This window comes from Cavia porcellus, unplaced genomic scaffold (assembly GCF_034190915.1).
Source record: "Cavia porcellus strain 051 isolate PalLab524CR breed Dunkin Hartley unplaced genomic scaffold, mCavPor4.1 scaffold_1, whole genome shotgun sequence".
NCBI classification, from domain to species: domain Eukaryota; kingdom Metazoa; phylum Chordata; class Mammalia; order Rodentia; family Caviidae; genus Cavia; species Cavia porcellus.
In genome coordinates, this window is record NW_026947484.1 from 118,561,629 (window position 1) to 118,587,845 (window position 26,217).

Genomic DNA, 26,217 nt, shown 5'->3' on the forward strand with positions numbered 1-26,217 from the left:
ATTTTTAACTCATGGCATTTATAATTTCATCTTAAATATTGTTACCCACAATCACCTGATACATAGTACACCCATCCATCCTGTATACAAACAGACATGTTCCTGCTCACATTCATTACACCCCACCGCATGACTATTTAGAGCTAATTACAGGTTCCCACTTCATATAGTATAGATACTCAGGGGTAAAAGTGACTGTATTCTTCCTTGTCTTTCTTTTGATCTATTTAAAATAATGACTACTGTCTCTTTCAACAAAAGGTCATTTGTGTCAATGGACAGAACAGAGGATCAGATCACCTGCAGTAATTGCAAATTAATGCTCTCCTGGTAATGCATTAACTGCACACTATTGATCTACAATTGAATCATAGAGACTACTGAGAAGTGACTTTTACTTCTCTAAGTTTGTGTGTGTGTGTGCAAGTGCATGTGTGCCTTTACTGTTTTTTTTCCATGATACAGTTTTTTCAACCAGAATTTTCTCTAATTGTCTCCATTTTTAATTTCCCACAGTGAGATGGCTTCTAACTTGTAATTAGAGTCTGTAAAATTCATGTTTCTGTCTCAAAAGCCTTTTAGAAATCTACTGAACTGTAACTTTGATGGCATAAGTCATACATATAATTCATGGATACATATTTGCAGAGGATCAAGCTTTTGAACGGACATTTTTCTTAGATAAAATAGAAATTCATTTGGTTCTCTATCCAAAAGTGTAAGTTGTCGAGTAATCTCCAATAGAACATTCAAAAACTTCACCTCAAAGCATTTTATTTTGAGACCACTGATGTAATTTTTTCTTCTTTAGAGAAAACTTTTAACATATTAATTAGTAGCTTATTTCAGAGACAATTTTTAAAAAAAATAGATGAGAAGAAAATGTAAGAATTTTGTAAATATGCACATCATCACAAAATATTGCTGCTCACATCCAAATTTCTTCATTTTATGTCAAAATCCTCATTGTTAATTATTCTATATGGTATAAGTTTACTATGTTCCTGGTCTATATCAATCTGGCCTAAGCCTGGTTTCTGAACCATGAGTTGGAAAACAGTTGAAATGCACAGATATTCTGATATTTATTTCCTTTACTAATTGTAATAAACCTTAAGATTACTGATTTTTCTATACTTTTATACTATGTGGGGGACATAGTAATGATTTCTAATAAAAGCTTTCAAAAATACTTTTAGGCCTGTGAGAACTATGATAATTTACCCTTATTTCTTTCATGACCATTTGAAACAAGAGTCATAATACTGCAAAAATAAATGCAGGCTCAAATTATTTGTTTATTCTTTATTCCTTGGCAAATCATTATCTGTACCAAAAATATACTTTAATAAATGTCAATTGCATGACTAGAATTACATAAGCCTGCTATGCTTTCTTCTGGAAGTCTATAATTAATTAGAGACAGATACAATCAGAGTTCACCTTCATCCTACAACCAGTCTGAAAGCTGGCCCAGAGTGCTGAAGCCTCCCTGACATGCCAATCATTTGCTAGATAATGAGAAAGCTTGCTGGCCAACATAGCTGGTACAAGAAGAAGATGTGCAGTAAGCTGGGACTCTGAAACGTGACACTGTCTTTAACATACTGAATGACATTTCTCCCTTACAACAATCCATTAAGAAAGGTACTGTGATTTCCACGTTAGAGATAAATAAACCAGGTTCACAGAAGTTAAAAAAGAATCCCAAATTAATCCAGCTAGTAAATGGTGTGGTCAGAAATTAAGCAAAGAACAGTGAAATTTTAATGCTCCTACTGTTAGCTCCCACAGTGCATACAACAGCAGAACTATACCAGGGAACTTAACAATGATGCATAGATATTATAAAGAATTTGAAAGACTAGAAATAACTGATATTTTTGTTGGCTACTAGAACCAGCACCAGTGTTTCTGATACTACTGTGCTTAAAAACAGGAACTTGAGAACACTGATTTTTAAAGATAGAAAAAATACTCATGTCAAATCATATACCAGGCAGTGACATATAGGCAAAAGTTAGAACTGTTCAGCTTCAATTTTTCTTCACTAACAAAAGATACCACCAGTTTTTACAAAAAGGATTTGAGCGTGTGGTTATTTCTTTTTCATTTTTATTTTTTTATATAGAGCTCTCCATATTCCATGGTCTAGTTACTGTTTAACAGTGCATTTCTCTCACCTCTTTTGTGCCATACCCCTGAACCTTTAGACATATACTTGTATAAAATTAGATGATAATCTAATTAATCCTCTCATTTTCTAATCTTGGAAGACAGTTAGAAATGAAAGCTTTTTAATTTACTCCCTAAACAATAAGACAGGAAGAAAAGTAGATTATTTATATATATATAAAATTTTAAAAAGGAAAGAAAGTAAGAGAAAGCAGGACCAAAATCATAATGTACCACATCAAAAATGAAGACTAGATCTTTTCAGAAGAAGGGAGCTTTCGAGTGTGTAATTTGTGAATATTGTGGTGACAATGATCAAATATGAGAACAACTATAACTACACTTGTACACACATAGGTGTAGGTGTCAGGAAAGTAAAGTTTTCCTGATACCTATACATATGTAGGTATCTAGTGTACAGTAGGGTTTGGTTTACTATTACTGAAGAGAAATTGCTTCTCCCCTGGGCAAGGATGCACAAAACAATCTATGAGACCAATATAGACATTGCCTGGACAAACCTCAATCTATTTTGGACCTATTAGAAAACATAATAGTAATGATAAGGCAGAAAAAGAAATTATTTAAAAAGAAAAATAATCTTAACTCATGAGATTCACTTTTATAATAAGCTAATGATTCAGTATCACTTAAAAGAGTAAGTAAAATATGATAAATAATTGGAATATCATATACAGAACAAATTAGTAGGATACAAAATCAAATGCCATGACCAGAAACTCATAAGAAGGTATGAACTTATGAAGAACCAAGTGTGAAATGTTTTCTGTGTCTTTATCTTCATTTTGGTCAAAAGTGAAATTCTTTGAAGGGTATGATTAACAAAAGGGATTTGTGTTGCATTAGTCTGATTCTGAATTAATATTTTCTTTATACAGAAAATAGATGATGATGCTCTATCAATACAACATGTGCTTGGAGATACGTTTCTTCTCTTAGTGAATGATTTGTGTTGATGAAGGCCCATTTTGAAGATCAAACTCCCTAATGAAAGATGAAGAAACTCCCTGAAGATAACAGACTTTACATGCCTTTAATTAAAAACAAACACAAAGCCATGGAGATATGTGCTTCTCAATCTAAGGACTCAAAGAAGAGCTGTCGCAGACATTGCCCTTCTAGAGACTTGTCATTTTCTATCAGCTTCTCACCAAACTTAGAAGAACTGTAGAATTTTTTTTCATGGTTAGAATATCCTATAAGATTCAACCATTTTATGATGACCCCTGTGTCTCCTACTATTCTCATTTCTGTTCAGTGTCTCTTATCATTCCTGAAACATTTCTTGTGTATAATAACAAGGATGGTGGGGATATAGGTTTAAATAAGGAAGGTAGAAATCAGCAAACACTGTTTCTGGTCCTACTAAAAATAAACTCAAGAAAACCACCACATTTTCCAATTTTTAAAATGGGTAAAAATGCTTACTAATACCCCCATAGCTTTGCAAATGTGAAAGGGGTTAATACATAAAAACAATCTTTTAAAAATAGGAGGTAGTATGAAACAGATCATTAGTATTTTTTATCATGTATTTGGTATGGAGTAGAGCTTTCTAAATCTCTAAGTAGTCTAAATTTTGAACTCTTAGTACCAGTCTATAAAATAATGTTTTTAAAGAAAATATCCAATCACACACATCCAAATGAATGTGGAATTTTCAAGATAATCACCTTTGAAGACTTTAGCAATGTTCAAAATAATTATGTAAAACTTCTTTTTTATGCTGTTTATTGAAGTCAACTTATCAACTGACGTAAAAGGCTCATGACGTGGTATATAAAATACAGTTCAGTGATGAACTTAGTTCACTCATCTGTGGTATTGGTACTAGGAAATGACCTTTATTCTTAAAATGCAAAAGGTATTCACAATATATTTATCTCTCTAAATGTCTATTTTTAACAGTCATTTAGATGAACAAGTTATGATATACTTATTTAAAAATCAGTTATGCCTAATCACATCTCATTTCAAGTGATATTGATAAATTAGAAAAAGAGAAAAATGGTCAAGAAAATAATTTTTTAGGAAATGATACCTGAAGTAAGAATACTTAAATAACTGTTTTTTTTCTGAACATGAAGAAGTAAAAAGGGAAATAGTTTAGAAGTTTGATTAAGCACATGAAGCATTTGACAATGTCAAATTTATATAAACTATAATCTCCTCATAAACACAAAAGGTGACAGGTAACAAAGGATCTGGGTAAGAGTCTAGAAAAATTTAGCTAATGACGCTTTTATGAAGTCAGAAATTGCCTGTAGCTGCATGTACTGCAGACCTTTCAGGTAACTCACAGCTATTTTTCTCGTCTAAAGTGGTCATCATGTCTACAGACAGTAAAACTGTCTTTTTAAAAATACTAGATTTAACTTGATTAATTTTCTTTGACTCTAGATGTTTATCTTTCCACGAAGGGGAACATGTATAGACTAGTGGTGAGGAACTTATGGCACACATGTCACAGTGGGCTATTTGTATCATTGAGCTCTAAAAGGTTTGCCATGGCTGGTAGAGACTTTCAAAGGCCTACCTGGTTTTCATTTTGTTTCTTATATTTGCTTACAAGCAAGATTTATTGCCCTGGAATCCAGATGCTTCTTAAAAAAACTCTTGAAAACAACCATTCATTAAAGAAAATTAAAATGATGTAATGATGCAATAATTAGAAATTCATTGAACGGATAACAAGACCATATTTCCTATAGATTATTGTTAAGCATAGAGTTTATTTTTAAAATAGATTATTCTTAAAATTGTGAATGACTCATTAAAATAAGGAAAGAAAGAAAGAAAATTAAGTCTAATTTAAATAAAGTCAGCACAGTACTGATGCCACTAAAAATCACTTTAAATAGTACCAAGTATTCAGATGCCATAATTTGGCTTTAAAGTGAATGGTGACTGAAAAATAAAATAATAAATATTTCTCACTTACCCAATGAAGATTAGAATACAGCATGCAAAATTTTCCTAAAGTCTATTAAAGACTATTAATATAGTCAGAGCACTGAAGACTGCATGTACATTACGACTGCGAGATAGTTAACACATCAGCATTCTTGGAAGCAGTGTCACCCTGCTGTTCCAAAATTATTCTTTGTCCTCTAGTTTTAATGAAATAATACATTTCCTGATCACATTAAAAGAATCCATTAGCTTGAACTAGCTCCATCTGAGTGGCTTTGATTATTGTTAAAAATTGATTTGGTTATCTGAGTCCAGTGAATGACCATCATGTGACCATGGTTCTCCACAGCAAATACTCTCTAAGCTCTCTCTTTCTGTTGTATTTCATCATTTCTATTAACTTCAGTGACAAACCCATACAAAAAAATAATTTTAGAAATTACCCATCCTATCTCAATGAAGGCACAGGTAATAGTTGTACTTACATGAACTGAGGGCTTCCTATAATTTCCGACATACTGAATCAAAGTCAGAGATTGAAGTGCAATGGCAATATCATTAAATTAAATTATATAAACTCACATTCAGTGAATAAAAGGAAATATAGGATTTATATTTTCTATCTGTATGTAATAGAGGGAGGTAACATTTTACTATGAAACCTACCACTAAAAGAAACTGATTGATTCAGTCCGAGTTGGAGATATGATTCAAATTCTGGAACAGATTTTGTAACACAAATTGTAGACCTGTGCTTAAATCAGAGAAAAGAGACATAGTACTCATTAGGAAGGTGAGATCTGTGACTAATAACCAAATTCAAAACTTAGTAAAAATCAGTATGCCTTCGTTAAGACTCTCCCTTCAAACTATTTTAACAGCAATTGTTTTTGCTTACTGTTCTCCCAATCAATAAGTGAAAATTTGAATCAAACTTCTTTGAGTAGCCTCTCAAAAGATTTTAAGATCTCAAGTGCTTAAGAAGAATTTAAAAATAATTCAGCAAGAAATTATTTATAAATTTAAAAACCTTAATGTTACTGATAAATTTCATCTCTTTTGTGTGTCTGTAATTTATATATTATAACAAATGAAAAGCCATCAAGTAAGATGAAAAATCATGTATTTGATAGACATTAAATTCATATAAATATATTAGAAGTCAACGGAATTGACTGACAAAGTTATAAAAGCAGCTACTTGGAGCACAAATCCACACATTTTGAATCTTATTTCTAGGACAGAATATCGTACCTGGTTTCATTGTAATAGTCCTTTTTCACAGTTTTACTAGGGAAATGATCTGGAATATTCAAGCTATCCTCTAGCTATTTCCTTAGTTTTTATAGTCAGTATTAAGTGGGCCACGTTCTCCAACTTTTCTGTATATTTAAGGTATAAAAGACATATGCATATACATATTCAAATGATTGCTAAATCCAAGCCAATCAATATAGTCATCATTCCACATAGTTATTATTATTGCTATCATTATTAACTGGTGAGAAACGTGCCTAAAATCTATACCCTTGGCAAATGTCTGGCATCCAATATTACCAACTATAATCTTCATATTATACTTTAGATCTCTAGGCTTACTCATCCTATGACTGAAATTTTGTCGTCTTTGAAACATACCTCTCCGTATCTCTCTTTCTTTTGTCATTCAATCACTGTTCTGTTTCTATGCATTTAAACTTTTACTTTTTAGGTTCCACATATAATAAAAAATTATGAAAATGCTTTTGGTGTCACCTTAATTCACTTAGTGTTAATGTCCTCTAAGTTCATCCATATTGTTTCTCATGGAAAAACATCCTTTTTATTAAAGCTAAACAAGCAAGTATTTATAAATTATATATATATGCATACATACAATTACTCTGTTGATAGACATTGTTTCCGTACTTTCACTATTGTGAACAGTGCTTCACCGAACAGAAATGCAGATATATCTATAAGGTACTAATTTCATTTTCTTTGAGTATTTATGAGAAGAGGAATTGCAGAGTCACACTATACTTTACTATTAATTTTTTCAAGAGTATTTATATTATTTTCTATCATGGCAACACCAATTTGCAATGCCCTTGTCTTTGTATTCTTCAAACACTTGCTATCTTTTGTCTCACTGATAAAAAGATATTCTAGCAAGGTATGAGGTGAGATATGATTGTGGTTTCAATTTGCATTTTCCTGGTAATTAGTGATGCTGAGAACCTTTTCATAAACAGTTTTGTTCATGTATATGTCTTCTAGGGAAATGTCTATTCAGGTTTATTGGTTGTTTTCAGTGTTATTTGTGGGGCTTCTTTTTGTTTGTTTAATTTATATATTTTTCTCTTTTGTTACTGAATTGTATGAGCTCCTTATATATTCTGGATACTAAAACCTTAAAAGATACATGGTTTACAGATCCTTTCTCTCAATTCATAGGCAAGTTTTTCACTTTTTGTTTTCCTTGCAGTATGAAGCTTCTTAGTGTGATAAGATTTCTGGTTGTTTATCTTTGTTTTTGTGAACTGTGTTTTCAGAATCCTAGGTTTAAAAAAAAAATTATTGCCTGGGTCAATGTTAGTCTAGAAAATTTTTTTTCTTTGTATTTTGTTCTAGGAATTTTATAGGTTCAGGTCTTATATTTATGTCTTGACTTCATTTAGTGTTGACTTAGTGTTGTCATTTAGTGTTGATTTTTGTGTGTATTACAAAAGTAGCATCATGTTAACATCTTTATTGAAGAAAATACCCTTTCAGGTATTGTGTCTTCATGGTGCTCTTGTTAAAAATTACTCCACTGTATGTGCTTGGGTTTTTTTTCCTGGGTTCTCTATTCTTTTCCATTGCCTGGTGTATCTGTTTTATTCCAGTACCATAGTTCTCTGACTACTGTACATTTGTAATATAATTTTAAATCAGAAAGTGTGTTATCTTGAAAATTTTTCCTCTCTCAAGATTCTTCTGGCTATTCAGAATCTTTTGTAATATAAATTTCAAAATAGTTCTTTTTGAGAAACTTGTTAAAGAACAAGCTAAGCCTAAAGTTGGAAGGAAATAAAGATCAGTGCAAAACTAAGTGAAATGGAGACTTAAAGTATAGAAAATGTCAATAAATTAAAATTTCAAATAACAAACTTGACAAACCTTTAGCTACAAAAAGAATAAAAGGTTCAAATATATTAAATCAGAAGAAAGAGGAGAAATTATGACTTCTAGCAAAGAAATAGGATTTTAACACACTACCACAAACAATTAAATGTCAACACATTAGATAACACAGAAAAGATGACTAAACTTCTAGAAAAAATCATGAAAAGAAAATCTGAATAGAACAACAATGAATAAAGAGATTATATCTATAATAAAACAAAATTTCCTTTAAAAAATACCTCAGAATCAGATGTCTACAATGCTGAAACCCACTGAATACTTAAAAGAAACTTACGGAAATCCTTTACTAACTCTACAAAAATAATGAAAAAGAAGGAATATTCCAAAATTCATTGTACAAGATTAGGACTATTCTGATAGCAAAGCATCAAGGATTCTATAAAAAAAGAAAATTTCAGCCCAATGTCCCTGAGGAACATAGATGAAAGCATTTTCAACAAAGTAACAGCAACCCAAATTCAATACATATTAAAAGAAGTATTTGTATAATCAAGTGGGATTTATCCCTTGGTTGTAAGGATGATTTAACCTATACAAACAATGATATTAGACATTAACAGTATAAGGCAAAATTTATTAATCATCTCAATAGATGCAGAAAATTTAACACTGTTGTAATAAAAGCTCAATAAACTACATATCAAATGAATATACCTTAATGTAATAATGGCAATCATACTGAGTGGCAAAAAGTAGAAATCTCTTCTTCTGTGATCAGGAATAAGTCAATAACAAATGTGTTACTAACTTCTATTCAACATAGTACTTGAAGTCATGCCCAGAACAATAAGGCAAGAAAATAAAACAGAAGACATTCCAATCAGAAAAGATGTTAAACTATCACTATTTGAAGATGACACTGTTTTATACAAAAAAAATGTGATTTTATTTAAGACAATACTGGGCTTCACAGATCACTACCTCAATATATACACAGCTCCACTAGTTTTTATTACATTTACAAAGGATTTCTTAAAAGATTAATGTTGAAAAATTTCAAAGTAAATTCTTTATTCACATTTCCGTTATATTTCATGAATTAGTACTAACTATATCCAATTAGAGTCAATGGGGCACATGTAGCTATAGGAAACTATTAAGGAATCTATTTTAATTTTGCATGGATATTCCAAATGGCAAATTTACAAAGCAGTGTTGATTCAACGTGCCTACTTTGTGAAGCATGGTCTTGAAACAGTCGTGTAAATAAATGTTTCATATAAAATTTAATGAGTGATGAAATTTTCTACTTTTAGATCAAAAATTTATTAATTAAAAAATAAGTTTAAAAGTTTGATAATTTCTTAAATTTCAAATATAATCATACCATATAAGTAAGCTTAGACTTACAGATAGCTGGTGGCAGAAAATACAAAACTGCTGAAGGCAAAAGAGCAGTAATAGTAGAGGAGTTTAACACCTCACTTTCTCAAAAAGACAGATCAACTGAGCAAAATGGCAGTAGTGAAATTTCAGAGCTGGCCTTGACCATGTAGACTTAAAGGGTATATGCAGTTTCCACTCCTCTACAACACGGGGTACATTCTTTTTAGTAGAAAAAGATAACATTCTAATCCACAAAGCCTATTGAAATATTTCTATATTTATGTGAATTGAAATTATTTCATGCATACTATCTGATCATTGTATAATGAAAATAGAAACAAAGACAGATATAATTTTGGAAAAGAAAAAACTCCTGGAAAATTAGCAATATACTTCTAAACAACCTATGGGTCACAGAAATTGAAACTAAATAAATTAAAGAAATTCTGGAAGTTAATGGCAATGACTGTTCATAACTAAATGAAATTTCTGGGACAGTATGAAAGAAGTTCTAAGAGGAAAATTCATGATCAGTGCTCACATTAGTAAAACAGAAGCAGCTCAAATAAATAACCTTAAGAAACATCTTAAGATACTAGAAAAATAACTACAAATCAGCACTAAACTGAAATTAAGAAGGGAAATTATAAAGATGAGAGCAGAAATCAGTGAAATTGAGACTGGAAAATTGTTTTTAAAAAATCAATGAATGGAAGAGATATTTTTTCAAAACAATAAATAAAATAAATGATCTCTTAGCAAGATTCACCAACAGGGAGAAAAAATTCACATCAATGCAATTAGAAAAAGTGAAATCACAACATTGTAGTAATCCAGCAGATAGTAAATATTTGAAAAGTTATATCCTCCCAAATTCGCAAATTTCTGTTTTAAAGAAATGGACATGTTTCTAGACACATACGAACTACCAAAACTAATCTAAGAAGGTATAAATATACTTAAAACCTAATCACAAGCAATGAAATTAATTCAATAACAATGAATCTACCAACTAAGAAAAGCTCAAGACTTGATGGATTTACTGCTGACTTCCACAAATTCTTTAAGGATGTTATATCATCAGTACTCCTCAAGTTCTTCAAAAAAATTGAAAGGTTTAGAGTTTTCCCAAATTCATTAATGGAACCAAGTATCATATCACCCTTATCTCAAAACAGGATAAAGAGTTTTTAAAAAGACAATTATAGGCCCATCTTTTTAATGAGCATAGATGCAAAAATCCTCAACAAGGTATTAGCAAACAGAATGCAACACATTATCAAAACGATAATACATCATGATCAAGTAAGTTTCACCCCAGAGATACAAGGATGGTTCAAGTCAATAAACTTAATATATCACTTAAGTAGGAGCAAGGTCAAAAACCACTTCCCAAAGGGAAATGGTCCAAGGGAATAAGGAAGAGGGATAGGGGAAGGAAAATGAAGGAATAAAGATATGCTATGCACAGAACCTAATAACCCCAATAAACGTAAGCACTATATACCATGACATGAGGTAAAGCAGATAACATCAACAAGTACAAAACAGGGGGCTTGGGAACCCAAGGAGGAGGTGGCAGGAGAGGGAAGCCGATTAAAAAAGAAAACAAAACACAAGCTGTAATATGTATATGTAACCATTCTATAAGATGATTTCAAACAGCATTAATTCCAAACACGTACTAATAAAAAAGTCACTAAAACATTTTTAAGGTAAGATTTTTGGATACTTTACCACTGAAACATTGACATCTATGCTAAAGTAAGTTATAGGATAAAGTGATAGATAAGTAAGTCCCACACAGAAATAATACATTCATAGAAAGAGTGTTCCAAAAAGAAAACATTACTAATTAAAATGCAATCTGAAATAAGAAAAATTTCATTTTATAAAGTATAAGATGAACTACAATATTTTTTATTTTTATATTTTGGTTAAACTATCAACTAGCAAAACTAGAAGCAAGTGACGGTGCAAGATAAATTTTCTTTAATATAATTTTTCTTTATTTTTCAATTTTTTATAAAAAAATTACCCTTTCAATGAAGCCTTTTTTTCCCTATGATATTCATCACCTTCATATACACTAGGCACTATACTCTGTTACATATTTATTATAGGGTACCTCTCTCATCTCACTAGAATGTATGTCCTGTCAAGTATCAGATTTTATAAGCTGCATTCACAGGATGTATTCCAACTTCCTACTGAAGTTTTAAGCACATACTAGCCCTGTAAACGTTTACTGTGTAAGTTGAATAAGGGGAGATTCTTATGATGCATACTGATTTGATAGGAAGAGATTTTCTTTCAAGTGATTAAAAAATTTCGCTCCTCAGTTTTGAAATACACATAGTTTAAAAAATCATATGGGCTATTCTCAAGCATTCATATTCACTTAAAACTGAATATGAAATGGCTACTTTCAATACTCCAGTGCACAGGCACCATCATCCAGACATTTGAGTACATTTGTATTCATTCAGTCACACATCTCTTGTACATTTTGTTAGTTCATGCTAACTTTTTTTGAGTATAAATAGGTAAATTGGAGAAATACAAGCAAAGCAGAGAAGGGGAATGAGCTATTTCAAGAGACAGCAAACAGAAGGCATTAGAGAAAAGGGAAGGCAACAATGGAGAGGCTTTGGTCTTTGGGGTGGATGAAAAAGATAAGAACTAATTGCTAAAGAATTTGATGCAGTTTCTTCCCTTCCTTCCTTCCTTCCTTCCTTCCTTCCTTCCTTCCTTTCCTTCCTTCTTTGAGACAAGGCAATTCTATGAAGTTCATGCTGAGTTTGAGCTCACTGTGTAGCCCAGAGTGGCCTCAATCTCCTGGATATCCTTCTGCCTCAGCCACCTGAGTGCTGGGATTACAGGCATGCACTACCATGAAAGTTGGAAGTTTTTATTTAAAACAAAATGAATAAAAAGTATTCTGACTGGTACCCAAGGCCTAGCTGACATTAAACACTGTGCTTTGGAGTAAATCCAGTTGATAGAATTACTTGAATTTCTCCAATAATGTGCAGCAACCTAGAAGTATAGAAATGAAAGGTTGAGGGGCTGGGGATTTAGCCCAGCGGCATAAGCGCCTGCCTTGCAAGCAGGCAGTCGTGAGTTCGATCCCTGGTACCGATGAAAAGGAAAAAGACAAAAAATAAAAAAAAAAAAAGAAATGAAAGGTTGTAATAACCCAAGATTAGGAAGTGGAACAGGGAGAAATTCATTTGCAATGAAAGAAAGAGAAAAATATTATTCAGGTTCGACTCCACTAAAATGCAGGCCAGATTTATAAATTCACGTGTTTTCCATCTCATGACCATCCAAAGTACATCATATACTGATTTTTGCTGATGATTTAGCTAATATTGGCCAAAAATATTTTCTGACTGAATAAAAGTCTTAGGCAAGATGATGGTAGGATTGCCAAATAAGCTGATATTTCAATCAGTAAAACTCTACCTATGAAACTTAACATTTTTAACAAAAACTTCGGGAGCCAATACTCTTATAGGACTGAAAACTTCCTGGGCTATTCCCACTGAGAGCTGAGGGGTCAATGACTTTTTGTACCATGTAAAACTCTTCTCTTATCCACAAATTTGTTGGTAAAAACAACAACAAAACAAAAATAAAATCTCAAGCACATTTGTTTAATAAACTTATTCAAAAAATATTCCATATGTTTTTGCTACATGACAAATAGTGTCTTAGGATGGGGACTGGCAAAAAGCTAAATTGTGCCAAGCAGTTTTTCCCTCCTAGAAATCAGAGCCAATAGATAATAAGCTGGTGAGGCATTTCATGCAGAAGCTGGAGCTGAAACAGCATCATGTGCAGTGGGCCACTGGATCATGACAGCCATGTACTAGTCAAAAGTTCAGAGGAGGAACAAACAACAAGCTTGATCTGGAGAGACTAACATCTGGGCAGGAATTTAGATTCTCCAGAAGGAGAAATTATAGGGCCCCAAAAAGAGAGAGTGAAAGTCCTCTCATCAAGATTGTCCTTCTGGCTCTCTCTGTCACAATACCAAGGTCTATTCCTGTATAGAACACAACAGACTCCATTTTCTTAACGTAGACTCAGTAAGCCTCTGGTTCTCCATTAAGAGGAGCCCAAGGACAAAATGAAACATGAGCAATAATTTCACTGTGCATTTTAAATAAAGTTATATAGCCCTCTCCAGCACATTTACATACTAAAGTTGACATTTAGTACATATCTGCACTTAGGATGCATGAAGCTAGTTGCTTTATTTTTGTTTCCACATTCTTTTTTTAATGTGAAATGAGTAAAGAGTAAGGCAGAAAATGCAAGCTTTCTGTAGGAAAACTGTCACTGCAATTCCTGTATTTCAAGTTCTAGGGGGGAGGCAGACAGTGTGAACAGTCAGTTTGTGACTATAAAATTAAGATATCCAAGTTTTGGTTCTAGCACAAACCATGTGACTTTGTCTACAACACTGACATCCTTCAAATGTTAGCTGATATTAATAGAAGAATTATAAAAGTTTTTCACTGTTGGGTGTGTTGTAGATATAAAGTATTGTGCAGCAACTTCTACCAGCTTACGATAAGTAGCTGAGACCCTTCATTCCCGTGTATGACTTGCTGATGATCCCAAATCTGGTATTTGTTATTTTTCAGATTCCTTTTGAAAAAACTGGTCCCTATCCATCTTTCCTTCTTGATGTCCCAAGGTGAATGCTTTCATTTCTTTTTTCTTAAGGAACTTTAATCAGTCATTCTTTTAGTTCAGGTCTCTTGGCAATAAATTATTTTCAGTTTTCCTCAGTTAAGAAGGTCTTGGTTTTCTGTCATGCCTGAAGAAATAGGATTCTTCCATGCCTTTTTTTTCCTTCTTCCTTTCAGCACTTAAAAAATGTGTTTCCTCGTCCTCCTGGACTCCAAAGTTGCTGATGAGATTTCCATGGTTAATAGAATCATTGTTGTTTATGTAAACTATCATTTTTCTTTTGCTGCTTTCAAAATTTCCTTTCAGTTTTCAGCAGTTTGATTCTAAATGCATTTTGATATGGATTTCTTTGGGTCTATCCTGTTTAAGGTTCTCTTGATTTCTAGAAGGTATAGGTTTTTGTCTTTTAAAAAATGATGACATTTTCAATCACTATTTCCTTTTCATCTCTACTCTCTTTCACAAGTCTTCTGAGGCTCAGTTAATTTGAATGCTATGTTTTCCTTGTAGTCTCCACATTCCCTGAGGCTCTGTTCACTCTATTTTCCTAGTGTTCAGACTGGTTAATTTCTATTGTTCTATTTTCTAGTTCACTGATTCTTTCTTCCCTTCTTTCCAATCTGCTGTTTATCACAACAACTGAGTTTTGCATTTCAGTTACTGAATTTTGTAGTCCTAAAATTTCCACTTAATCTTTAAATGTTCTCTTTTTTGTTTAACAGTTCTTAAAACAAAAATTAGTTTTAAGCTTGTGTGCAATTAGTTATAAATGCAATTCTACCATTGACCCTTGCAAATGTTAGTCAGATTGCTGTCATTTTGCAGTCATTTTGGTATTGGTAACTATTGATTTGAATTGCGGATCTACCTGTATAAAATTTTTGATTGATGTTTTGACACATGGCATATTAAAAGATTCTTGATCTCATCTAAAGTTACCTTTTAGCTGGCTTTCCTTGACATTACTTTTCAGAGGAAGGAAGGATACTGCCTCATGGCAGTGATCATGCATTGAGCTTATCCTTGATATTATTTTATTTTATTTTTCAATGGACTTTTTACTATTATTAGATTTTCTCATATAGTATGCATTTGTCATTGAGGCAGAGAATTAAGGCCCAGAATTCCCTAAAAGTTACTTTTAAATTTCAATTTTCTTTTTCTTTCATCTTTCACAGGTTGGAAGCCCCCAACTGCCTTGTGGCTGACCATGTGAATTTGCTGGGAGATATTGCTTGTCTGGCAGCACAACTGAATGGCAGCTCCATACTAGATGACTCCATCCAATGACTCACTGGATGACTTTGCCCCTCTGCAGCTGTCTTCAATCAGGTCCATGTATAACCTTGCCCAAACCATGACCAAACACAAAACTCTATGATTGTCTAGCAGAATGCTGTGCATGAGCATGTCATTTTTCCCCACATAAATAACTTTACCTATACCCTTAAGGGTCAGTGTATACACTGTTCCTCTATACGACAGTGTATTTTGATGGTACATTTTGCCTGTTCATGACTTGTGTCTTGAATAGAGCAAGCTGAATTGGTATACTGAGAGCTAGTGATAACCAGCACTGCTGTCATAGAAAAAAAGCCAGCAACCAGGTCTGGTAACACTGAGGGTATCCAAAAACCAACATAAGCAGAGAGAAAATTGAGAGTTTCCTTGGAGCTGCCATCCCTGGGAATGTTCTTGAGGTGTGCCAGTATCTTCTGCTTCCAAGAGGTGACAGAGTACAGTAATATGCACCCACTTTTATAGTACTACTAAGAGCCTGTAGCCCTGACATTCAAAATTTAAGACTGCTAGCATTAAGAGCTACACTTTGCCTATTTTTGTTTGCTACCCAAACTGAGGAAAAGAACATCCAACTGGTAATAGTATCTGTTGTCATTTATGTTAGAGACAGATGTATAAATGAGTATTTAAAAAAAAAAAAACAAAGAATGCTTGTAGGCTCCCTCTAAAATTCAACATGTCAGGAAATGAAGTTTAGATTTATTCTTAAGTCACAAGAGAAAAGTAACACATTCTGCCACTTTAATTTTGCACTATAACCTTCTATAAAGTAATATAATTTTGTCATATAATATATAATGCATAAGTGAGATGGATAGCATTTAAAAGGCAAGCATAACAAGTACTACCTGAAGGACTGAAGCTCCACCATGGAGAAACTGAAGTCCACTTTCAGCTGAGTCAATTCCACCAGTGGCCAAAATGGGAAATCCAGGCAAAGCTCGGGCAATAGAGGTTACAGCTCTCAAAGCAATAGGCCTGATTGTTGTTCCTACAGAAAATGAGGGTAATCAATTTTTAGTATATGGAACACTGGAAATACTGCCTTATATTTATCATTATGTAGTGGCAATATTGTAATGGAGAGATTCACATTTTCTGATCTGTACTAGCATACACAGACATCATATATAAATGTTATGTTTTAAAGTCAGATAATTTGTCAATGAAATGTATTTATTTTAAGAACTTTGATGGTATTGTTGAATACTAAGAAGTTACACAGTGGGTATAGTAAACCAAGAAGTCTTGCATAAAATTTATTCAAATTACGTCTTGATATACAGTAATGTGTAACCATCATATGGAACATTCAAGAATCTGTCTCTTAAAAGGGCAAGAAACAGAAGATTTGGAAAAAGAAAAAAACAATCATATATAGTACATAAATAGACACACAACACTGTTATGTTTTCGCAAAGTATAAAGCAACTGCTGTGAATATAGATACTGTAAAAAAAAACAAGCAAGGTCTGATTAATTTACAGATTTCATATTGCTTTATACATGTATTCCTATAATTTCAAAAAAGCCTAATGGAATTTTTCACATATTAAAAATTTTAATAATAGTTAAAGAAAATTTAAAGTGAAAGAAAATTTCTAGAATCAAGTAGTTCTCTCTCTTTCTCTCTCTCCCTCTCTTTCTTTCTCCCTTTCCTTATGTATACATATTTAATTAGCCAGACATTACCAGTACATTCTTTCCAAATCTCTTGAAAATCACATAGATGGATAGAACACTGGTAGTATTCAGCACAGACATACTGTACAAAAGCTACCTTGGAGACTGAGAGTGCTAAACATCCAGGAACAAGTTAATGATGTTATAATAGTAATATAAGTTGATTTTTCTATTGTCAATTCAAAAGTCAATTTGTTAAAGGCATATTTTAAACTAAAGACAGCTCTACTTATACAAGAATTTGACATTATCATATGTCAGGACCCAACAAAAAACACAATATGCATCTGGTCCCGCCCTGTGTAGTATTTTGCCATCATTTCCACAAGACAATCAGCATTATTAATAGTATCTATTTAAACTCTCATTTCCAGAAAACACATAGAGTTATTAGACAGTATGTATCTTGAGATTCATAGATTTTATCCTGAAAGAGATGCATCCTATAAAGTCCCAATTACAATATTATATCCTAGAAAAAGCAAAACTATAGAGATAGTATGGAGGTCAATGGTTGAGAGAATAGGGAATGAGTAGGCAGAGCAGAGGAGATTTTCAGGACAGTTAAAGTACTATGCAAAACTATAAAAGTAATGTACATTGTTGAACATCTGTCTTAATTTACAGAATGTACAACACTCAGAGTGAAATCTGGCAAAAGTGGCCTTTAGGTGATAATATGTCAATTTAGGCTGTTCGGTTTTAACAAATATATTACTTTGGAGAAGTATGTTCATAATGAGAGAGGCTATGTTCTCCAGGGCAGCTGGTGAACAGAAAAGTTTTATACTTTCCCCTTCGTTTTTTTGTGAACCTATGACTTCTCTAAAGAGACACATTTTTTAAAAAGGATCTCAGTGCCATTAATTTTAATCCTGTCCATATCCACTTTACATAGAACAAGAAGCATGCATAACTGATGCTTCTGAACTCAACACAAAAATGTTTGTGGAAACGTCTGCTTGTTGCTCTCAAATTAACAACAACAACAAAAAAAACCTTCTATTTATTAGTATTTCTTTATCAAGAATATTCAATGCTGACATATTAGAATTCAAGGTATTAAGTTAAAACAAATTAAAAACTGGACATCAAGACTTTATTTTTATACAAAACTATTTGCCAATGATTTCTTTGTAGTTTTTATATTTGAATGATAAAAAGGCAAACATATGCACATACATTAAAAGAAATCTAAATGAGGATAAAATTTAGAGAAAAAATATTTTTATAGAAATCTACAGTTTAAACCTTCTGACAGAGATATACCTATCTCCTCCCAGTATAACTGCCATATTCGACACATACTAAGCTAATGGATTTTTTATATACATGTTGCTTTGAAGTAATAAAGAAATATTGGAATCCCCCTCCCTTATTTAGTTGGCCCAAGAGACTAAAGAAAATTTGAACTAAGCAGATAAATAATTTATTTCTAACTGCACTGTTAGAAGACTATCATTAACACTAAGGGGTAAAATTTCAAAGTGGTATACAGGGATTTGGCTGCATACTCCAATTGATATTAATGGACATCAAATGGCAAAATCCCAGGACACAGCTTTGAACATTTAACCAGTTATATTTAAAGGGCAACATTATTACACAGGTGTTAAAAACATCAGCAAATCTTCACTGGCATTTAAGGATGTTCAATTAGGTCAATACGACATTTTCTATCCTGTGTTTTTCTTCCTTTATGAAACTTTTCTAATTTACCTAATGAACATAAAAACCTTTCAAACTAATAAAGGAATCTTTTAAAAAATTAAGCATAATTATGGTTTCTGAGGAAATGTGATCCAAAATGAAGAAATGTCTCCTTCTGTTGCTGGGCAAGAGTAGATTTTTAAAGTAAGATTTTATATCCACTATAAACTTCATTTGATTTTTTAAATAACTCAAGAGATTTAATATGACACATCCTTTACCTGTTCTCTGAATGTTTATGGGGAAATAGACTTTATAAATGACTCATTTACCAAGAAAAGCTTCATGAAACCAAAGGTATATAAAAAGATCTTTAAAAATTGTAATACAGAAATTTCTTTTTAGGTTTAAGATTACAGAAACAATAGGTTGAATAAGTGATAAAATCTTTAGTTTGAACAAAGTATATATGACAGTATAATACAGATTTGTACATATGGCAGTTAGATTGCAGAAAGACTCCCAAAATCACAGCAATCGAAGGCTAGGGAGATGCCAGCCCAAAATATTTAAGAAATGTAAATTTAGGCTCCTACTTAGGTAAAGAACAAGTTTTAAATCACAAAATTGAAATCCTACAAGCTTAAATGAACTAATAGTTATTGTGCAATTTAATCTTTCATCTGCGTGGGAAGAGGGGTAGGTGAATCTGTTAGTGAATTTAGTTACGTCAAAACATTCTGCTTCAACTGGGTAAAATCCCCAATAAAAAATCAAGACATTTTAGGTCCCACCTTTTGAAACCTCAGTTCAAACTATGAACTGAAACTTTGAGTTGCAGCATTGTTGCTGCCATGAACTGTAATTCAAAATAATATGGCTTTCATGGAGTAGGTGATGGACTAGATGGAACTAGAACTTTTGGTCTATAATCAAGTTGGGCCCTTCAAATAGTCAAAATTTAAAAATCAAATCAGCGTATCATAGATCTTAATAAACTGTATATAACTCTTTGGATTCATTCATGCTTTAGAAAAACATTTTACTAAGCCAAAGATTTTGAAATGTTAATCATTCTGATTTTGATGAAACCATTTTTCCCCTAAGAAAATTACACTATCTTTAAAAAATATCATTTTAAAAAATTTTCAAAATGTTACCACTGGCTATTACATGAATTGACATGTATGTATGAATGTAACATGATGGAATTTGGTTTCTTAACTCTACTTTCACTTCTCCTTGTATGTTCACATGTCTGTCCACAATATATTTATTAAGTACCTAAATCTTTATTTTTCTTACTAGTCGGTTTATGTCCTAACCATATATTAAGGATGCATACTCCAAACATCAGCCTTCATGATCTTAATAGGTTGTCTCAACGTAAATTATTTGAGTCCAGTTATTTATTGTGTACTAGTACTCCACTGGAAACAGTGCATATTTGTTTCAATATTATGATTTCTAATAAGAAAGCAAACAAGCAGACAAAATGACTTATAGGTAACACAGCAATGTCATAGAATTATTCTGAGGGTTATATGATTTAATGTATTTCAAAGGGACATGAAAAATCACAGGAAAATTTGCTATTACAATCTGTACTGATTTCAATGACAATTGATTTTAGAGAAAGCATTTAGTTTACTTTGACATTGCCTCCCATTGTGTTCTTGCCTGTTTAGTGATATAATGAATCAAATTTTTAAATTGGAGACAGAATCATCATATCTAGTATAATAGCATTTTATGTCCAGTGTCATCTTGAAAGAACTATGCATTTCCTTCCTTTTTCTCCCTTTCTAACATCTTTAATTAGCAACGTCATAAATTTAATAAGACTAGTTTGACTCCAAAGGTAAAAATCTCAAAAGCAGACATATTTAAACATTTTTTGAGAGCCAAAAGATCCATGTACTAAATCAATACACACAGTTTTGAATAAGAACATCAGAAATGAAGTTTACTGGTAAAAAAGGAGAGAGCATGATACTTTGAATGAAGGAATTTTTAATGGCAAGATAAGTGTGGAACATATGTTAATTTTGGATAACCAGAACTTGAATAATTGAATTTAATTCTGTTTGCTTTTTTCCCTAATCATCCGACTCCTAGGACAGCTACTGTTACACAATTAATTGTAAGAACTAAGTCCACAATAAACTCCCTGATAATAGGTCTAGCTGGTAATAAAACAGAAATTGGGTTATAATACGTACTCACTTGTGCTCACTGTGTATACAAAAAGAAAATGTAGTTTTAATTTGCTTACATTAATTAAAATATAATGAATTTAGTGGGTAACAAATTCATTAGAAATTGAACTTTGACTGTCTAATTGTTAATAGTTTTAACATTATTCAGACAAAGGAAAATATTAACAAGTCAAGAAATTCAAGGATTGAGGAGTTAAAATATTGTTTCTTATAAACACACATAAATCAAGCACCAACAAATTTATGCCTTACTAAAACAAGTTAAAATGTTAATGAAGCTAATATCCTAATATATATGTGAAGCACAGCTACTTAAAAATACATTTTTACCCATGGTCCTCTGAAAATATTTGCATAATTCAACCAGAAACTAAAGTATTAAAAGGATTCAGGGTTTAGGTAGAGCTGTGATTCTAAAGGACAGAAATGGGGAAAAGCAAAAACAAATATTTTATGTTATTATTAAAATAACTAAACTAAAATGTTTTCTTTAGAAAAGCTGAAATTTTTATAAGATGTTTAAATTTAAATTATATTTAAATCTCTTTTTCTAAATATTCCTACCTTTATAGCTATGTTTATTTGCTTCATAGAATATTCAATATGTCCAGTCAATTCATATTCAATAACTTTGCACCTAGCCAGTGCCAGACATTTTATTTTAAAGCAATAGAATTAACAGTCTTTACCAATGATGGGATCCTTTTCCTGTCTCAAAGGGTCAGCTGCTGTTATGGGGAAGAGCAGGATGGCTCATTCATGGAGTGATTTCCATAGGGCGGAAACTGACGCTGAGTCCTGGTGTACACTGTGTAACTTAACCCTTACAACTCTGGAGACAGATTCTGTCTCCTCTATTTTTATGTGAATAGAGGAGAGCTCAAGATGAATAAATACACAGTTTAAAAGGCATAGACTGAGATTAAAAAGCAAGTGTCTGACACAAGAGTCTTATGTTTCAGTGATTACTGGGAAATAACAGTATAGCAATTGCAAAGAGGGATGTCTTTGTATTGTCTCTACCTAAGAAAACCATTATCTATATTGTCTAATGCTAAGAGCAGGTGCAGAAGTCCAACAATTGTGTTTAAGTCTTAGCTTGGTTGCTTTATATGATTGTGATTCTGAGCAAAAATCTTAACCTCTTAAAACACAAGTCTTCATTATTTGTGAAACAGGGACATTTATGTCAATAATTCATCACAATTTAGAGAATATTAAGTGACACAACATAGAAAGCAGTCAGCACAGTGCCTAGCTCACAGCATTACTACCAAAACCAGACAAAATTAACCAGAAAAGTAAACACTATGAGTGTATAAAGAAAAGTGATACTTAAGGGGTTAATTGGGGATTTTTTTTTTATAATTCTAACTTTACTCACTTCTTAGAAAATTCAGATTTTATTTAATAAATATTGCTTATATTTTAAAATGTAATTTACTGTGTATATGCATGCATTTTTCATCCAGATATTCGGTTCTATGGAGTCTTTCACAGTATATAATGTTCAGATACAAAGATACTAACCAAAGATAATTGATAATACTAGAAGACATTGGACACTCACATCCAAATGTCTTTAATACATATCATTAAGAATTACACACAAGGAATAGAATAGTACGCATAGTGTGGTCCCACCACTGACAATATTAGTGCATGTTTGTCTAAATGTGAAGAATGTTAAAATTCTAAACTCTTAAAAACCATCATTTCTGTGGAATTGGCTGAGCCCAACAGTGAGGAATTTGAAAAGGAACTTTCAAACTTGATAAACCATACTTCACATTGTTTTATTTATTTATTTTTTAGCTAAGGTTTTTACAACTTACCAGGCAATGAAAAGTTACTATTGTTATAATCTTCCTAAAATTCATTTAATACCAATAGGTGTCATTAGAATATGCTGCGATTTTTTTATATATGGAATGTGTAATGATTTTATCCTTTCTACATCCAGGAAAAAAATTCAATTTTTCACACATTATTTTCAGTAAAAGATTAACAAAAATACAGTGAATAAGATGATCTATCTTAATGTTTCTCTCTCTCTCTCTCTCTCTCTCTCTCTCTCTCTCTCTCAGACACACACACACACACACGCACACACACGCACATACACACACACGCTCCACAACCATACTCCTATATAATGGCTTAATGGAATCTTAATAGCAGTTGCCTTTGAAAGTTTGAAAGGTAATCAGGAAGAAATGGCTCATTCCATGCTTTTTTGTTGGAAACTAGACATAGAACAGTATATATTATTGGTTTTATTACTCTTATTTTTATTACTATATTTTGTAGTTAAACTGGGACTTCTCTACACCTTGAACTCACATGACTCCTTTGTAGGCAGGATACAACAGAAAGGCTTTTGTAGTGTAGGATATATTAGACCTTTTCCTGTTCAAACACCAAAGATACCATAAACTTTGTCATGGCAGTTTAAAGAGTAATCTAACATGTTTTATAGATTCTCAAGAGATAGTACAGATAAACAAAGATAATGTATAACAAAAGCAAGTATAATTAAAATGAAATTTTAATATTAAATATCTTAACTGTTAACTCTTCTTCTGAGTGTTCTGTAATTGTCAGCTATTTTCTATGTATTTTTGCATACATTATCATAATGACATCACTATGACAGAGGTGTTTTGTCTCAATTTTATAGATGCATAAACTCAGGCTCAGTGGGAAGAAATATTATACCCTCAAGAACACTCTACAAGCAAGGGTGGATCCAATATTTGAACTCAGGTACACTTAACTTCCAAAATCATATTCTTAACTACAATGCTGTACTTTTTATTGACTTTAAATATCTGAATATAAGTTTCACAAAGATGAGTTATTTGTATAAATAAAAATATATTATCTAAATGAAAAATCAAGAAAAGTATCATTATATTAATTATTGGATAGGAGTTAAACTAGAGGTAGAGTAGTTATTAATTGCTATAACTACAGTGACCATATGGCCCAGTTTACCCAGGAAAGTCTCCATTTATTATACCTCTGTTTCTTTGTAATTACATGATACAATTATAAATAGCAATCTTTTTCACTCAAAAGGCTTTCAGTTGGTATGATAAAGTACAAAATCATACTAGCTGTAACCAATGATAATTATATCCAAAAATGAAAGGACAAAGACAACTATAGGAGACAAAAGAAACTGAATTTAGAACTAAAACCAAAATGCACTACACTGTCCAAGACTTAAAATTAAGAGCTAAATATCTTTTCAATTTATTACTAGAAGGAAAGACATAAAGCATTTATTCCACATAATCTATATGTTCTTTCCATTTTCAACCTGTAGGTGGCCACCACAAGCTTTACTTATTAAACAACTCATTAGTAGCATTTTCAATACTGTCATCTTCAGATAATTAGCAATTTATTTAAATAACCAATTTCTGTAGAAATAACTGCCAAGAAATGCCCTGAACCTACTTTTTATAAACTATAATAAAAGTGTTAAGATAATCCCTGACATTTGCAAATGCCATTAGTTCACCTTTCCTTTTGATAGTGCTATGGCATTATGTTTAAACAATTACCTGATAACACAGCAGTTTAATGAAACAGTACAGTAAGCACATTCTTCAATATGGCCAGAGAAGACATTCAGATTTAGAAAAAAATCCAGTATGCTGACATGTTTACACAGAGCAAAGACGCAGCTGGGAGAAAAAGAATCATTGAAATAGGTACATTATTGTGATTTCCAAGTTGTTTAAATTTATGTGGGAGAAGCTACAACATATGTATTTTCTTTTGAAATGAGAATGGAGACTTTTGGAAACTCATGTAATTGACTAGTGAAGACAAAAATAATACACATCTATAGAGATGTAAAGTATGTTCAACATATTGTTTGCTTAATAATCCCCAGAGAGAAGAAAAATGATAATAGGTCTTTACTATAAGTCTTAAATATTTAAGTACATTTTTACATAAGAATGGTCCATAGTTTTAAAGCAGATTGTTATAGGCAGCTGAGCTACTTAGAAATATAGGTAGTCAGACAGGGCGAGGCCCTCAAAGAAAGTGGAACCTTGAACTAGATGTTTGGTGACCTTGGAAGAGACACCTCTTGATGTGGGCCGGATCTCAAAGCAGAAAACAAAACAAATGTGATCACATCCTTCAGTATAATCCTTAGGGATTAAATCTGGATCATTTTGAGAAGCCAGGAGTCACCATCCCAACCTTGTATAGGAAGAGTAACTGATCCTTAAAGAATGTTCTCTTGCTGTGTGACTCACTTCCCCATTTATCCCTGATTTGGTCAGTTTTCCTAACAATTAAATTTATTGGTTGACCATAGCTCTGTCCCCCCTCATGCCCATCTGCCTTTCGAGTTTCCAGTTTTCCTCAATTTTAGACCTGCCTCACCTCATGGTTTCACTCTACAAAAATCCCTAGAAAATACAGGATCTTTGGCAACCCACTGGGACCCCTTCTGTCTCTCTCAAACAGCTTTCTTTCTCTCAATAGATACTTCTGCTCTTAATGACTGTTGTTCCTAAAATTCATTCTTCAATTTTAAAGAACACGAACTTGTACTGGACATATAATAGTAGGCCAGGAGTTTCATTCTCCTATATCACAGTGATCAAGATTATAAATGTTTGGTAGACTTCAGGTACTGTTTTGTATTTACGATGGACCAGAGAGCCCTTCTTTGCTATTCAGAAACTTATCTACTAAGAATCGTTAATGGGGAACACAGTACTTTCTGGTTACATGTGGGAAAACTCTGAGACATTTTGTAATTTAAGCTATTAGCCTACACAATATAAAATAAAATTATAACCCCAACCAAAGAGCAATAGCATTTTTATAATAATTGTTCTAAGTTGTCCACACATTTTTATATCCTTATGACATTATTATAAACCACAGGTACATTATTCTCATTGTACAGTTGAAATTCGGGAAAAAAAGAGTGAAATACTCTGAGTATATGAGAAAGGCAAAATTGTGTGACTACATAATGTGTTACAATAAGAAAACAATTAGTTACAATATCACAGTAAAA

General features: G+C 32.2%; 1 protein-coding gene across 4 annotated transcripts in view; it reads right to left on the reverse strand.

Moving 5' to 3' along the window:
* The window catches only part of Dpyd (dihydropyrimidine dehydrogenase), an 816,845-nt gene that overhangs the window by 129,195 nt on the left and 661,433 nt on the right, over nucleotides 1-26,217 (reverse strand). For all 4 annotated transcript variants that reach the window (XM_003478953.5, XM_063254705.1, XM_063254712.1 and 1 more), the window contains one exon: nucleotides 16,458-16,600. In XM_003478953.5, coding sequence (XP_003479001.2) covers nucleotides 16,458-16,600 — 143 coding nt within the window. The remainder of the gene's footprint in view (nucleotides 1-16,457; nucleotides 16,601-26,217) is intronic.